The sequence below is a fragment of the Apium graveolens genome, chromosome 8, assembly GCF_009905375.1.
Source record: "Apium graveolens cultivar Ventura chromosome 8, ASM990537v1, whole genome shotgun sequence".
Lineage (NCBI taxonomy): Eukaryota > Viridiplantae > Streptophyta > Magnoliopsida > Apiales > Apiaceae > Apium > Apium graveolens.
In genome coordinates this window covers 158,279,300-158,297,346 of record NC_133654.1, presented here as the reverse complement: position 1 = coordinate 158,297,346, position 18,047 = coordinate 158,279,300, and the positions used below count along the sequence as shown (strand labels likewise).

The window sequence follows — 18,047 nt, the reverse complement described above, 5'->3', positions numbered from 1 at the left end:
GGTTTTCTAGAAAGTGGTTAAAATTAGTATCTTATTTTTCAGATTTTCTTAACAAATATTTCGCCAATTGTTTTGACTACAACCCCGTGGATTTGTATATAACGGTGTGCTGGTCGTATATATAATTATATTTTATTCTTTTCAATTTAATGACAGAGAATATTATATTTTATTCTTTTTACATTAGTGACAAAGGATATTATATATGTATATTATTTTTGAAAATAAAGTTATTTGTTATCTCATATAAAACTTATCCGGGTAATATTATGAATCCACTGAAAATATAACACATGATGCAATATAATGAATCCAATGAAAACATAAGACATGTCATCAATAATTCATGTATTTATATTAAGAAAGAAGAATAATTCATTGTATATCAAATACTGAAAGTGAATAATTATTTAATTAAACATCGGTATTAGCTAATTTTGAAATTTATAAGATATGTAATTTGTTTATTGAAAATTTTTATATGAAATGATTTGATGATAATAATAAAGATACACATATATATGTGATATTTTTATTTAAAATTGATATGGATAGAAAATACATGCTAAAAACACATTATATATATGTGATATTTTTATTTAAAATTGATATGGATAGAAAATACATGCTAAAAACACATTAAATGTCATATTGATTATACTTTGAATTCTTATCCAAAGCCGAATACAAACCAAAATGATCAAGGCCTGTCATAGACTAAAGATGACCCAAGTCGTCAAGACCCACAAGCAGGAGTTATCAAGGCTCACGAGCAGAAGTCATCAGGGTCCGCGAACATATGCTGTTCGCGGACTAGGCCCAATATGGCTGAAAGACCAGAGACCTGACATCCAACATAAACACTAAATCCTACAAGAAAGGATCTAGAATCCCTTACTTTATGGGAGTCCTAATTACCATCTAAGTTGGAGACTTGTCCGCCAAGTCTCCCAACACGAGTTTAACTCTAACCTCTATATAAAGGGCTTTATCCCTCAACCTAGAACTACATTTTTGACTTTAATCTCTACAACATAGAGATACGTAGACATCTTACGAGGATAACCAGTCCACGACCGCAAGCGCAACCATTAAAACTCAAAACTCACAAAACCTAGCATTAAATAATAACGAACCCTAATTTTTATTCCACAACATTTGACGTCGTCTATGGGAAATCAACATCAACCATGGTGAGCACACGGAACAGAAGTAACAATGGAACTAATGATCCAGTCCTAACGAGGACACTCTCGTCCTCCATCGAGATCCCGGCGCACTCAACCTATGCCACCCTCAGCAGAGGAGTCCTTGTAGCGGCAACTAACGCCCAGACTAAAGGGACGAATCCCCCAATTCAAGATCCGCCTCTATGGACGAACCCTCCAATTCCTCAAGGGACGAATTCCCCACTTCAGCAACTGCATGCACCGCTAAACTCTCAACCGGTCGGGTATGAGTTCTAAACGGTTGTAATTCCAGGAACTACCAACCCATCATACGGGATGCCTCTGTACCCTGAGATAAGAGGAGGTGGCCTATCTAATCAAGGCGAAGGACAAGGGCGGACCCCTCAATACTCTCGTGGTTTGGCTTCAATGCCTGTAGATCGAGATTTCTCTAGGCCTTACTCTTCTAGAGACTTGGATTCATCGGAGGAGGAGACCGACCCAAGGAGGAAGCGTGCTGCCAAGGAGCTCTAACACACAGGATACCAACAGCCCCTCAGTACCCAATGGACGATTCCACAGGACGTACAAGAGAGGATCAGGGCTCATGAAGCTGAGATCTAAAGGTTGAAGCGTGATCCGGAAATGCATCAGACTCCAAGGCCCCAACCTGCAGCAAGATCAAGGGATTTTCCTCCCGGCATAGACCTGGAAGGTCTAAGACCATGGTAGAGGGTGGTGATCCCAAGGGCCGACCCGAATGACTTGATGCCCTTAGGAGATCTTGATGATCCAAACCCTCCATTCACCGAAGAGATTATGAACGCCAACATCTCGAGAAAGTTCAAGATGCCCACCATCAAGGCATATGATGGTACTCGTGACCTAGCTAATCATATCAGGACATTTTCCAACACCCTGTTATTACAGCCCATGAACGACGCTATCAAGTGTCAGCCTTTCCTCAAACTCTATCGGGTATGGCTCAAAGATGGCATAGTCGTCTACCCCCAATTCAATTGGATCCTTTAGAAATCTAAGTCAGGCCTTCATCAAGCAATTTATTAGTGGAGGAGTCCACGAGAAGAGCTCAACTTCTCTCATGGGTCTTGTATAAGGAGCAAAGGAGTCCCTTAGAAACTACCTGAACCGTTTCACAAAAGAGGTCCTGAAGGTCCAGGATCTAGACAACAAGGTAGCTATAATAGCCCTACAAAAAGGGACTAGGGGTGAATTATTCAAGATTTCCCTGGTCAAACGCCCTCTGAAAATATGTTACAGATCCAAGGTAGAGCCGGGAAGTATATCCAAGTTGAAGAAAGTATGAAGAAGATAACCATGAACAATGATCCCACGGGCAACAAGAAGCGAAAGAAGGAACATGCGTATGATTCCAAAGACAAGTATCCTCAAACTGGAAAGAACTCAGATTCCTCTTTCAAGAAGAACCAATCACCAAGGTTCTCGGATTATGCAAGGTTGAATGCTCCAAGGAGCCAAATTTTGTTAGATTTTGAGAAGGATAAGGAGTCCAGATGGCTGAAGCCATTAATGGGAGATCCCGAGAAAAGAGATAAGGGTCAATATTGTAGGTTCCATAGAGATGTTGGTCATGACACCGACAATTGTACAAGATCGAGTATCTGATCCGAACAGGAAAATTTGGGAAGTTCACCAAGGGTGAAGAGGCCAGAGGCCAGGATAGAGATAATGATCGAAGGGGGCAATGACTAGGATCGTAACCCAGAGCCTCGAGGGCCAGTATTTAATATGATCTCAGAAGGTCCAACAGCTGTTGGGACAACAAAAAACTCTCGAAAGGCCTATACAAGAGAGGTGATAAGTATAGTCAGAGAAGCACTCAAGCGTGCTAAGACTACGATGACACTATAATTCGTTGACCCCGACCTTGAGGGTTTGAAGTTTCCCCAAGATGATCCTTTGGTTATCACACCATTTATTGAAAATAGTCCTGTAAAAGAGTACTAGTCAATAATGGAGCTTATGTAGATATTCTTTTCCATGACACATTTATGGGTATGGGGTACAATGACTCCTAACTCATCCCTTCAGACACACACATCTACGGATTCAATAGAATAGAGTGCCAATTCAAAGAAGCAATACAACTTTCCATGACCATTAGGGAAGAGCCAAAAGAGGCCACACAAAATAAATTTTCAGGTTGTGAAGGTTTACTTACAACGTTATCCTTAAAAGAACAGGAGTTCACGCATTTAAGGCTGTGCCCTCAACATACCACAATGTACTTAAGTTCTCGACCAGAAACGGTGTTGGAGAGGAGAAAGGTGATCAGAAAATGTCCTGAAGTTGCTATATTGCAGCATTTAGACCCGATGAAACTAGAGGCAGGTCCTCCCATTAAAGACATGAATGTCCGCAAGAATGAAAAAGTTCGAGGGAATCCTGCTGAGGATTTAGTCCCAGTTTTCCTCGACTCATTAGACCTGGATAAGGTCACATACATTGGAGCATCTTTGGACAAGCCCCTGAAGGGTCAATTGACAACTTTCTTACAAGAGAACAATGAGGTGTTTGCTTGTACAGTAGCTGATATGCCTGAGATTAACCCCAATCTTAAAATCCATAAGTTGAATGTCGATCCAACTCAGGAGGCCGTATAACAGAAGAAGAGAACTTATGCCCCTGGCATGCTGAAAACCATAAAATAGGAGGTCGAGAAACTCCTAGAAGCTGGATTCATTGAGGAATTGTAATTCCCTGAGTGGTTGACCAACCCCGTGATGGTCAAGAAGGCCAATGAGAAGTGGAGGATGTGCATCGACTTCACCGACTTGAATGATGCATTCCCTAAGGACTGCTACCCCTACCAATGATTGATACCCTAATCGATACCAAAGCTGGGCACGAGATAGTGAGCTTCATGGATGGCTTCAATGGTTACAATCAGATTAAAATGCACAAAGATGACACCCGCAAGGTATTTTTCATAACTGACTTTGGTGTCTTTTGCTATCTTGTAATGACTTTTGGACTTAAGAATGCAGGAGCCACTTATCGGAGGTTGGTGAATACGATATTCACCCATCTAATTGAAAAGACCATGGAGGTATATGTTGATGACATGTTAGTCAAAATCCTATCCAAATACGATCATATTAATCACGTCAGAGAGGCATTCGAAGTGCTGAGGCACCATAAGATGATGGCAAACCTTTCCAAGTGCGCTTTCGGCATTGGGTCTGGAAATTTTTTGGGTCACATGGTCTCGAAGAGAGGAATCGAGGCCAATTCTGACAAGATTAAAGCAATTATGGATATGGATTCACCACGCTTCATAAAGGACGTTATGAAGCTAACTGGAATAATTTCTACTCTAGGAAGTTTTATATCTAAGTCCGGAGATAAATGCCTGCCCTTTTTCAAAACTCTGAAGAAGGTGGAGAACTTTGAGTGGACAGCTGAGAGCCAAGAGGCATTTGAACGGCTAAAGAAATACATGACTGAAGCCCCGTTATTGGCCAAACCTAGTCTGGACGACATCCTTTACTTATACATTGCGGTCTCCGAGCAAGTCGTGAGTGTCATTTTAGTAAAGGAAGCATAGAAGGTCCAAAACCCTATCTACTATGTTAGTAAGGTGCTTCACGAAGCTGAGTTAAACTACTCCACCACTGAGAAGTTTGCACTTATCTTGATCACGGTCTCGACGAAGTTGAAACCATACTTCTAGGCCCACAAGATCGAATTCCTGATGGACCAACCCTTGAGAAATATACTTCACAGCCCGAAAGCCAGTGGAAGGCTCATTAAGCGGGCTATTTGAGTTGGGTGAGTTTGATATCAAGTACAAGCCTCGAAGAGCCATCAAGGCTCAAGCAATAGCAAACTTCGTGGTCGAATGCACCATTAGCGACCAAGAAGTCGGGGGCAAGAGATAGTAGCCCTGGAAGGAGAGGCAAAAGAGAAAGAAAAACACTTATCTCTGAAAGAATATTGGGTTCTCCATTTTGACGGAGCGTCCAAAATAAAATCTAGTGGTGCAAGCCTAGTCTTGCAAAGCCCTGAAGGGTCCATGATTAAATATGCTTTAATGTTGGGACTTCCCGACGACGAAAAATAAAGTAGAATACGAAGCTTTGATGGTCGGCTTAGGCTTGACCAGAGCCGTGAGGACCAAAAATCTTAAAGTCTGTAGAGACTCGAGACTCGTTGTTGCTCAAATTAATGGAGAGTTTGAGGAAAAGTACCTAAGAGTCATTAAAGGAATGCTGACTCAATTCGATGAATGGTACGCAGAACATGTTCCGAGAGAGGAGAACACTACGGCAGATGTAACGCCCCCAAATTCGAGGTCAGAGGATTTGGTCGTCACTCTAAAATCTCAATCCAAATTAATCTGTTTAATCAATAAATAAATGCCAGCGGAAGATATTTATCATAAATGACCCCAAACTAATCCAATATCTTTTAAGGTTACAGTTCTAGAAACAAGAATTCCAAATTCCACCAATAATTTTTCACTTTCTTTAAAACTCTTTTTTACAAATTCTAACTCAAAACTAAACTCACTAGTATAACTTCGAAATGAAGTATACTAGGCCCAAATAAAATACACAACTATAATATAATATAATATAAATAACTTTATACAATAAAACTTACACTAGTTCACAAACCCTGGACCAACCACCTTCCAAAAGCTTCTTCTTTGCTTCCTCGAATTATGCAGCTAAACAGCGCAAGCTAATCCTCACTGGAGGTTAAATTTGAAAACAGGCAAGTATGAACGAAAGAAATGCTTAACAAGATCATTATGACATATATAGGGTCTTTTGATATAAAACCGACTTCTGCATTAGAGCAGAACATTTAAAATCATAATTGCTGAATCATAAAATTTTAGTTGAGGAATCCCAGAATTGATTCCTTAATTATTTTCAAAACCATTTTGATATTTTTGAGCGAAATGCTTCAGCAATACTTTGAATCTTGGCGAGAATAAAACTCGTAAAACAGTGTTTACGGAAATATCGTAAACCACAATAACAAGAAACAATGATTATGGATTGAATCATAAACTTTACTCAAAACCGAACTCTCGAAATTAATACTTATTTTGTTGTCATATCAAATTAAATATCAATACAAACTTTGATGCTGACAACATTCCATACTGAAGTCAACGTCAATCATCTATACTAATACCACCTTTGATATTTAACAACAACGTAACTATCAGCATAAATCAGAATCTGAATCAAAACTGCATTTTATCATTATTCCAAAACAGAATCAGTTGATAAATCATTTATTCTATGATTATCAAAACAATTTAGAAAACAATATTTTAGATTGGAACCAATAATATTTCATGTTGTTCCTGATGATTAGTCGCGAAACAACACCGGTATCCCGCAGCCATACCGTAAATATAGGTACTACCCGTATCCCGAAGACATACGGTACCTATAGGGCACCAGAATAGGCATAACTAGCCTTGAAAGATATTACAGTTGGACCGATATCTCGATCACCTACGCTATAACCAGTAACCAGTAACCATTCCAATCTTAAAAACCTTTTTATTGAAAAAGGAGCTGAATCATTCGACATCCTAAATAATTTTATTCCCCCATTCACTTGGGCAGGAATACTCACAACAAAATCATCTTTCTCAAAATCTAAAACATTTATAAATCCGGTAATTTGATAAGTAAAATCACTTAGCTATTCTGAACATAGAATAGCAGCAGAAGAATACTTGCATAAACAGAACCATTTAATTCAGCGATATGTAAAATATTTATCTATTCTGAACTGAATAGGGAAAGCAATACTTGCATGATAAGATTCAAAATAAATATCACTTGAACAATAAGTGATGATATGGATACTTGCCTTTGAGATTTAGCAGTTCGTCACACTCGCAATGACATGTCTATTCTGACATTCTGTCTCAAAACATCACCGCCTTTATTTTTAACACTTTATTGATATGCTACTCCTGCGATTGCTAGAAGCCATACCCAAAACCATTCCATTTTATTCTTTATCCAACATCTTGTCCTGATCAACTCGAATGATCCGCATCTATAATTAAAAGATATAACTTTAATCGCCTAAACGATAATCACTCGACGAACTGCGCATCAATACCTTATCGTCTACCCATACGATAGCCCACACATAAATATAACAGACAAACACAGGACTCTTGATCCACATATGCACATAATTCACATAACACGTAAACACATAACTCATGTATCACATAATTCATATCACATATGACTCGGTTTATCACAAGGTTCGACTGGATTTGTTTAAAACTGAAATCGGGTCAAAAATATAATTTTTCAGTCACTACGCGACTCAGAATGATTCGTAAAACAAGCGACCTTTCGAAACAAAAGGATTTGGGTCTCGAAAGTATTTTTAATGAAAGCGGAATATTTTTCGGAGTCTGTACGCGTTCGTTGCATATTAAACGGACGAACGGTTGATTTATTATAAATTTTTGAACATTTTTCGGAATAAAAATTGGACATCGAATCATTTTATAATTAAATAATAGGGCTCGAACACATAAAAATAATTTTTATAAGAATTATCGAGCCTGGAAAATAATTTAAAATAATATTTTATAGTTTGAAACTATTTTTCAGAATTTTTAAATCAAGAATAAATAGTTAAATCTAATTAAATAATTAATTAAAATTAATTAATAACTAATTAAATTAGTTAATCAATTAATATTTAAATTGATTGACTAATTAAATAATTAATTATCAACTAAAATTAATTAAATAAATAATTTAGATTTATTTTGGAATTAAAAATAATTTTTAGAATTAAAAATAATGATTTTTGGAATTTAAAATGAATTTTAGGAATTAAATTATGAATTTTGAATTATTTAGAAATAAAATCACAGAAACAGTTTTTGTGAAATAATTTTTGAAGTCAGGAGGATCAAATCCCCCTTTTTCCAAGAACATGAAGAACAAGTCGCCGGGAAACTCACCGAAAACTGGAAACTCCAGAATCCGGCCAAGTTCCGGCCGACCAAAACCTCCGGCCAAGCCTTATAACGGCCAAAACATGATGATTCAGTTCATTTTTTAGCTTAAAACACTCCAAACCATTTACATCAACCAGAAGCAATACCCAATCACGCGATGGATTCATCACTTGATTTTACCGGCCAAACCGAGAAGAAACCGGCGACAAACACCGGCAAGAAACTCTGAATTCGATGACCACCAAATCGCAACGAAAATACATATATAATTACATGAATCAACTGTAAACAGCGTGTTAAAGCTATATATAACCATAAATTCAATCAAAAATCATCACAGAGAAAAATCCCAAATCGAAACAAGAACCCTAAAATTCGAATTTAAACTTTACCCAACGTTTATCGATTTTGATGATGAATTAAGAAAGAGGAGGTCAAGGGCTTCAAAACGAATATTCATACTTGTGATTTGGTGTTCCATATCACCTTCCAAATTAGGTTTGATTCTTAGAACTTTTCAAGAACACCACGAACAGCTTTTTAAAATTTTTCAGAAAAATCAAACTTCAATTACTACATGATATTGAACTCTATTTTTGAAGTAAAATATACCAATTTGATCAGAAAAACATGCTCTACAACATGGAATCATCAAAACACTCAGATAATCACGTCTGCCAAAATTCATATTTTATTCACTAAATAATTCGAATTAAAATAATTAAATAAGAAACTAACCTCGATTTCTGGGCAAAAACTGATGGTTGATTCAGGAAGAAGATTTCGAGAGCTTCGTTTTGATATGCTGCACGCCCGAATCGGAGTTCGATAACGGCTTCGTTCGTACGATTGATTTTCAGGAACGTATTGCTTTTCTAGGGTTTTCTCTGTATTTACGGTATTTTAACTGGTAGCAAATAAATAAACGAAATAAATGAAATAAGAAATAGGCTATTTATATTTACGGAATATTGGATCATTCTGGATCGTTAAATTAGTTGCTTAGTCGCTAAGTAACTATAAAACGATCCAAAAATAGATTACTTAACCGCTAAGTAACTATAAAAATGATATAATTTAATACCAGAATTGGATAATCATCAAAACCGGGCTTTTCATAAAACACCATATACAAAAATAATGTAAAAATATCTCGTTTCTCGAGAATACGGGTTTTGTTGATTTATCGAAATGATTATCGTACCGAAAATCTTGCGCCGGGCCGCGCACGGGTCAAACCGTAATCCGGATCGAAAAAGTCAAAACACGGAAAATATCCGGAATTACCAGATTGGGTTAGGAAGGAGTTTTTGGAAGAGTTTCGGGTTGTAAAAACGTAAAAACAGTTGAAGTTGGACGATTCCCGGCTTTATAAAAAAAATTTGTAATTACTCAGAAAATAATTAATAATACATAAATCATTATAAAATCATATAACACTCCAAAAATTATCAGAAAAAATATCACAATTATCTATATTTTATTCTGGACATATAAAAATTAAAATTCAAAGAATATCACATATAAACAGTCAAACATCACCTCAATTACCAGATAATTCACCAGAATTCACATAGAATCACATAAATAATTCCAAATAATAATAATAATAATATTTGAAAATATGGGATATTACAATCTACCCCCTTATAAGGATTCCGTCCTCGGAATCAGCAGAAGAAAGCACAAAGGGTCTTCTAACCAACTTTCCATTCCCAAATAACTTCAATTTTCCATAAATCTCGAATAAATCTTGTATTCCTTGTATAATAAAACCTTTACAGGAGCTTCACTGTGCACCACTGTTCCATTCACATCCTTTGACCAATTCTTAAATAGAATCACTTTTTACTGATTGCGAGAAAGAAGAATAGAGAGAAAGATAGAGAGAAAGAAAATAAAGAGAGAGATAGAGAAAGAAGTAAAGAAACAGATCGATCGTTATACGCCACTGATATTCTAATCGCATTGCAATCCACTGTCGTCCTTGGTAATTCCATCACACCGCTTTACTTTGACTTGACCAGGATAACTCAGCTTAATTGAATTGGCATACCTTCGAATGTTTGAGATGATAAAATCATGGAATTTCAAAAAAAGAAGAGATAAAATCTGAATTTGTGAAAAATTATTGTTGAAGCAAGAGAATAACTGAGAAATCAATATGATCAAATGAACTTGGTATTGCGTGCCCAAATTAAGACACTACTAAAGGTTGTTAACCTTCATGTATTCACAACACACACAAGTGATGGCGTCCCATCCAACTCCTATCATACAGATAGGTATACCTTGTGTCCCCTATAGTTAGGGTTATTCATCTCAGTCAGAATAGAAGAATATTAAAGGAATTCAAAATCAAACGAATAAAAATGGAAAGATTCCAAAGCTGATATTTCTGAAGGAAATGATCCAGAGAACAAAATTATGGCACCAAATGAGCAAGTGGTGTCACATCACCAAGAAACTATCCACCAAATAAGAAAAGTGGAATTAATTATCATAACTTGACAAAGATATCAAAACCTGAAAAAAAATAGGCTTCATGACAGCCTCTGGCACATTTAAAACACAGATATGATTGAAAATGAGTGTTAGGGGATATATCCTCTAACAATTACTTCTTTTGGAGAGATGTCAAAAGGAATTATAGAAAGAGAAGGTATTGCCAAAATCTTAATACTTATCTTCTGTTTGAACTCTTCAGTTGACTCGCCATCTAATTCTAGACACTTCATCACGTTCACAAGATATCAATAATCTCCATCATCGTCGAATCGTAGAAGCCTCGGAAGATTCCACAGTACAAGTTTGCAGTTTCCCGGAGTTCCATCCAGTTGAACACAACCATCTCCAATAAATGTGACTATCTTAACTTACTCGTTGGTACTATATTCAATAGTCTAACAGGAACTCGATATGAGCTCAAACGTCCTCACATAGCAATACACACTCCTACACACTCTCGTTTCTAGTTTACTATAACCTCAGCTCTGATACCAACCTGTAACGCCCCCAAATCCGGGGTCGGAGGATTTGGTCGTCACTATAAAATCTCAATCCAAATTAATCTGTTTAATCAATAAATAAATGCCAGCGGAAGATATTTATCATAAATGATCCCAAACTAATCCAAGATCTTTTAAGGTTACAGTTCTAGAAACAAGAATTCCAAATTCCACCAATAATTTTTCACTTTCTTTTAAAACTCTTTTTAACAAATTCCAACTCAAAACTAAACCCACTAGTATAACTTCGAAATGAAGTATACTAGGCCCAAATAAAATACACAACTATAATATAATATAATATAAATAACTTTATACAATAAAACTTACACTAGTTCACAAACCCTGGACCAACCACCTTCCAAAAGCTTCTTCTTTGCTTTCTCGAATTACGCAGCTAAACAGTGCAAGCTAATCCTCATTGGAGGTTAAATTTGAAAACAGGCAAGTATGAGCGAAAGAAATGCTCAGCAAGATCATTATGACATATATAGGGTCTTTTGATATAAAACCGACATCCACATTAGTGTAGTACATTTAAAATCATAATTGCTAAATCATAAAATTTTAGTTGAGGAATCCCAGAATTGATTCCTTAATTGTATTCAAAACCATTTTGATATTTTTGAGCGAAATGCTTCAGTAATACTTTGAATCTTGACGAGAATAAAACTCGTAAAACAGTGTTTACGGAAATATCGTAAACCACAATAACAAGAAACAATGATTATGTATTAAATCATAAACTTTACTCAAAATCGAACTCTCGAAATTAATACTTATTTTGTTGTCATATCAAATTAGGTATCAATACGAACTTTGATGCTCACAACATTCCGTACTAAAGTCAACATCAATCATTTATACTAATACCACCTTTGATATTTAACAAAAATGTAAGTATTAGCATAAATCGGAATCTGAATTAAAACTGCATTTTATCATTATTCCAAAACAGAATCAGTTGATAAATCATTTATTCTATGATTATCAAAACAATTTAGAAAACAATATTTTCGATTGGAACCAATAATATTTCATGATGTTCCCGATGATCAGTCGTGAAACAACACCGGTATCCCGCAGCCATACCGTAAATATAGATACTACCCATATCCCGAAGACATAAGGTACCTATAGGGCTCCAGAAAAGGCATAACTAGCCTTGAAAGATATTACAGCTGGACCGATATCTCGATCACCTACGCTGTAACCAGTAACCAGTAACCATTCCAATATTAAAAACCTTTTTTTATTAAAAAGGAGCCAAATCATTCGACATCCTAAATAATTTTATTCCCCCATTCACTTGGGCAGGAATACTCACAACAAAATTATCTTCCTCAAAATTCAAAACATTTATAAATCCAGTAATTTGATAAGTAAAATCACTTAGCTATTATGAACATAGAATAGCAGCAGAAGAATACTTGCATAAACATAATCATTTAATTCATCGATATGTAAAACATTTATCTATTCTGAACTGAATAGGGAAAGCAATACTTGCATGATAAGATTCAAAATAAATATCACTTGAACAATAAGTGATGATAGGGATACTTGCCTTTGAGATTTAGCAGTTAGTCACACTCGCAATGACACGTTTATTCTGACATTCTGTTTCAAACCATCACCGCCTTTATTTTTAACACTTTACTGATATGCTACTCCTGCGATTGCTAGAAGCCAGATACCCAATACCATTCCATTTTATTCTTTATCCAACGTCTTCTCCTGATCAACTCGAATGATCCGCATCTATAATTAAAAGATATAACTTTAATCGCCTAAACGATAAACACTCGACGAACTGCGCGTCAATACCTTATCGTCTTGAAGGGTTTTTAGCATATAAATGCAGCGAAAACGTATACTTAAATCTTAAAAAAAAACGAAACCCTCCGCAGGATCCATGCGAAAAATAATATTTAATTCGTAGTTTAGTATGTTTACCTTAAGAAACTTTATATTAATGAAAAGATGGAGGTCTTTAATAGCGATCCAAGAACCACGAGCGGAGATCCTTAGCAGCTGCTACTCAAGTGTGAAGCACTCCACCGGTATCCACAAGAAAACGATGTAATGGAAAAGGAGGAGGTGGAAAGAATTAAGGTTTTGTAAAAATTTTAGGTTGAGGCAAAAATAGGGTTTATAATAGTATATTTATAGGCAAAATTTTCAGCTGAAAATTTTCCCATAAAATATTATTATTATTAACCCTTTATTATTCTCATTAATAATTAAAACACCTTTTAATTATTAATCCTTTTTCTAAACTCTTTAGAAATAATTCTCTCACTTGATTTAATTTCCAAAAATTAAATTCTTAAGTAATAATATTAAGAACCTTTTCTTAATTAATTTATAATCAATTAAATCTCATTTAATCAATTATTAAATTTGCCAATTAATTATTTATTTCATAAATAAATAATTATCAGCCATTATTAATTAATTCCTCCACCATTAAATCATTCTCTTTTATGGTGTGACCCTGTAGGTTCAATATTAAGCCGGTAGTAGAAATAAATAATAATAAAACTATTTTATCATTATTTATATAAATTCTCTAATTCATTAAATATGATTAATTAATTAATCATATTTATTCTACATCGTGAGGGATACTTCTCAGCATATCGCGACTATCCGGATAATACGAATTCACTGCTCAGAATACCAAGAACCTATTCAGTGAGTAGTTACCGTATAATTAATTCCTTCTACCCTGCAATGTCACGATTAAATACAAGGCATGGAACTTGTGTCAAGCCTATCTTAATCTCTTCCTATACTGGAAGGGGTAGATCCTTTATTGATCATACACTATCTTCGTGTACAAATTCCTATACCCAGTAGAGCCCTTATAATTATCCCTTGAGACTAAGAACTAAACCAAAGCATAGTTCAGTGTACACAAGATGACTATGATGACCTCAAGTCTAAGGATACTTGTACAACTATCACTATGTGAACAACTGCTGACACGTGAGTGAACTCCATCAGTTGTTCAGCTGTGTGAGTCATGTTCAGTGAACTTATTCTATAATAAGCACCTACATACTAGCTATAGTGTCACCACACAAATGTCTATGAGAACAGACATCCTTCATAATGAAGCAAGCATAGTATGTACCGATCTTTGCGAATTATTAATTACCAGTTAGTAATCCTACGACCAGGAACTATTTAAGTGTAGAGTTATCATCTTTTAGGTCTCATTATTATAATCTCATCACAATCCATAAAAAACTTTACTCTAAACTGTGGTATATCTTATTTAGACATTTAAATAGATAGAGCCCGCAATAAAAACAAAACAAGTCTTTTATTAATATCAATGAAATCAAAACAGATTACATAAAAGTTATTCCTAAATCCTCATACATGATTGGACTCAGGACATATCTCTTTCACGTCTACCCATACGATAGCCCACACATAAATATAACAGACAAACACATGACTCTTAATCCATATATGCACATAATTCACATAGCACGTAAACACATAACTCATGTATCACATAATTCATATCACATATGATTCGGTTTGTCACAAGGTTAGACTGGGTATGTTTAAAACTGAAATCGGGTCAAAAATATGATTTTTCAGTCACTACGTGACTCAGAATGATTCGTAAAATAATCGACCTTTTGAAACACAAGGATTTGGGTCTCGAAAGTATTTTTAATGAAAGCAGAATATTTTTTCTGAGTCTGTACGCGTTCGTTTCGTATTAAACGGACGAACGGTTGATTTATTATAAATTTTTGAACATTTTTCGGAATAAAAATTGGACTCTGAATCATTTTATAATTAAATAATAGGGCTCGAACACATGAAAATAATTTTATAAGAATTATTGAGCCTGGAAAATAATTTAAAATAATATTTTATAGTTTGAAACTATTTTTCGGAATTTTTAAATCAAGAATAAATAATTAAATTTAATTAAATAATCAATTAAAATTAATTAATAACTAATTAAATTAGTTAATCAATTAATATTTAAATTAATTGACTAATTAAATAATTAATTATCAACTAAAATTAATTAAATAAATAATTTAGATTTATTTTGGAATTAAAAATAATTTTCAGAATTAAAAATAATGATTTTTGGAATTTAAAATGAATTTTAGGAATTAAATTATGAATTTTGAATTATTTAGAAAGAAAATCACAGAAACAGTTTTTGTGAAATAATTTTTGAAGTCAGGAGGATCAAAGCCCCCTTTTTCCAAGAACAGGAAGAACAAGTTGCCGGGAAACTCACCGAAAACTGGAAACTCCAGAATCCGGCCGAGTTCCGGCCGACCAAAACCTCCGACCAAGCCTTATAACGGCCAAAACATGATGATTCAGTTCGGTTTTTAGCTTAAAAACACTCCAAACCATTTACATCAACCAGAAGCAATACCCAATCACGCGATGGATTCATCACTTGATTTTGCCGGCCAAACCGAGAAGAAACCGGCGACAAACACCGGCAAGAAACTCTGAATTCGATGACCACCAAATCGCAACGAAAATACATATATAATTACATGAATCAACTGTAAACAGCGTGTTAAAGCTATATATAACCATAAATTTAATCAAAAATCATCACAGAGAAAAATCCCAAATCGAAACAAGAACCCTAAAATTCGAATTTAAACTTTACCCAACGTTTATCGATTTTGATGATGAATTAAGAAAGAGGAGGTCAGCGGCTTCAAAACGGATATTCATACTTGTGATTTGGTGTTCCATATCACCTTCAAAATTCGGTTTGATTCTCAGAACTTTTCAAGAACACCAAGAACAACTTTTTAAAAAATTTCAGAAAAATCAAACTTCAATTACTACATGATATTGAACTCTATTTTTGAAGTATAATATAATAAATTGACCAGAAAAATACGCTCTATAACATGGAATCATCAAAACACTTAGATAATTACGTCTGCAAAAATTCATATTTTATTCACTAAATAATTCGAATTAAAATAAATAAATAAGAAAATAACCTCGATTTCTGGGCAAAAACTGATGGTTGATTCAGGAAGAAGATTTCGAGAGCTTCGTTTTGGTATGCTGCACGCCCGAATCGGAGTTTGATAACGGCTTCGTTCGTACGATTGATTTTCAGGAACGTATCGGTTTTCTAGGGTTTTCTCTGTATTTACGGTATTTAACTGGTTGCAAATGAATAAACAAAATAAATGAAATAAGAAATAGGCTATTTATATTTACGGAATATTGGATCGTTCTGGATCGTTTTGGGTCGTTAAATTAGTTGCTTAACCGCCAGGTAACTGTAAAACGATCCAAAAATAAATTACTTAGACACTAAGTAACTATAAAAACGATACAATTTAATACCAGAATTGGATAATCATCAAAACCGGGCTTTTCATAAAACACCATATACGAAAATAATGTAAAAATATCCCGTCTCTCGAGAATACGGGTTTTGTTGATTTATCGAAATGGTTATCGTACCGATAATCTTGCGTCGGGCCGCGCACGGGTCAAACCGTAATCCGGATCGAAAAAGTCAAAATACGGAAAATGTCCAAAATTACTAGATTGGGTTAGGAAAGTGTTTTTGGAAGAGTTTCGGGTTGTAAAAACGTTAAAACAGTTGAAGTTGGACGATTCTCGGCTTTATAAACTAATTTTGTAATTACTCAGAAAATAATTAATAATACATAAATCATTATAAAATCATATAACACTCAAAAATTACCAGAAAAAATATCACAATTATCTATATTTTATTCTGGACATATAAAAATTAAAATTCAAAGAATATCACATATAAACAGTCAAAACATCACTTCAATTACCAGATAATTCACTAGAATTCACATAGAATCACATAAATAATTCCAAATAATAATAATAATAATATTTAAAAATATGGGATATTACAGCAGATGCCCTATCTAAGTTCACCTCATCTGAAATCGAGAATTATTCGAGAAGTATCTACTTCCAAGTCCTGATGACCCCAACCATACATGTTAAAAATCTGATAACACCGATCGGTGTGTTGAGCTGTCGGATTAATCCTATCAAGGCTCATCTTTGGACATGATGGCTCCTCGCCGATGTCGAGGAGTCACGCAAGTTGTTGGTGAGAGCATTGAGATATTCTTTGATCGAAGGCCTTTCGTACAAAAGTTCTTTCGTTATTCTATCTTTGAAGTGCTTGAGACCTCTTGAAGCAGGTAAGGCACTTAAGGAGGCCCATGAGGGGATTTGTGGACAGCACTTGGTGGGGCAGAGCCCTCGCTCACAAGATAACCCGATTGGAGTTTTACTTGCGAATAATGCTAGCCGATGCCAAGGCTTATGTGAAGAAATACGACAAATGTGAGAGGCATGCTTTCATTGTACGATATATCCCAGAGAGGCTTACGTCTATCAGCATACCCATCCCTTTCGTAATAATGGGAATGGATATACTTGGTCCATTCTCTATAGTATCAGGACATAGAAAGTTCATTGTGGTAGCCATTGACTACTTCACGAAGTGGATTGAGGCTAAAGCGCTAGCCAAAATAACCATCAAGCAAATTACCCAATTCTTTTGGGAGAATGTGATATGTCATTTTGGAATCCCATGCATCCTTGTCACGGATAATGGGAAATAATTTGATAATACAGAGTTCAAGGAGTACTGCGATGATAACAACATAAGGCTTCGCTTCCCCTAGGTTTCCCATCCACAGGCAAACGGGTAAGGAGAAGTCGTTAATCGGATTATCCTTGATGGACTCAAGAAGATGGTTGAATGCTTAAGAAAAATTTGGGTGGATGAGTTACTGCCTATTATCTGGGCATATCGTACCACTGGTAAAGTTACTA

The 18,047-nt window shown here is 35.2% G+C and overlaps 1 protein-coding gene across 1 annotated transcript; it reads left to right on the top strand.

Annotated features, from left to right (window-relative positions):
* Positions 1–17,509: 17,509 nt before the first annotated feature.
* On the top strand, positions 17,510–17,833 carry LOC141680093 (uncharacterized). The gene has a single exon (XM_074486410.1). The coding sequence runs from the start codon at positions 17,510–17,512 to the stop codon at positions 17,831–17,833; it is 324 nt and encodes a 107-aa protein (XP_074342511.1).
* The last annotated feature ends 214 nt before the right edge of the window (positions 17,834–18,047 follow it).

Excerpts from the sequence above, each read along its gene's own strand:
- LOC141680093 (XM_074486410.1), top strand. The coding sequence starts at position 17,510 with ATGCTAGCCGATGCCAAGGCTTATGTGAAGAAATACGACAAATGTGAG.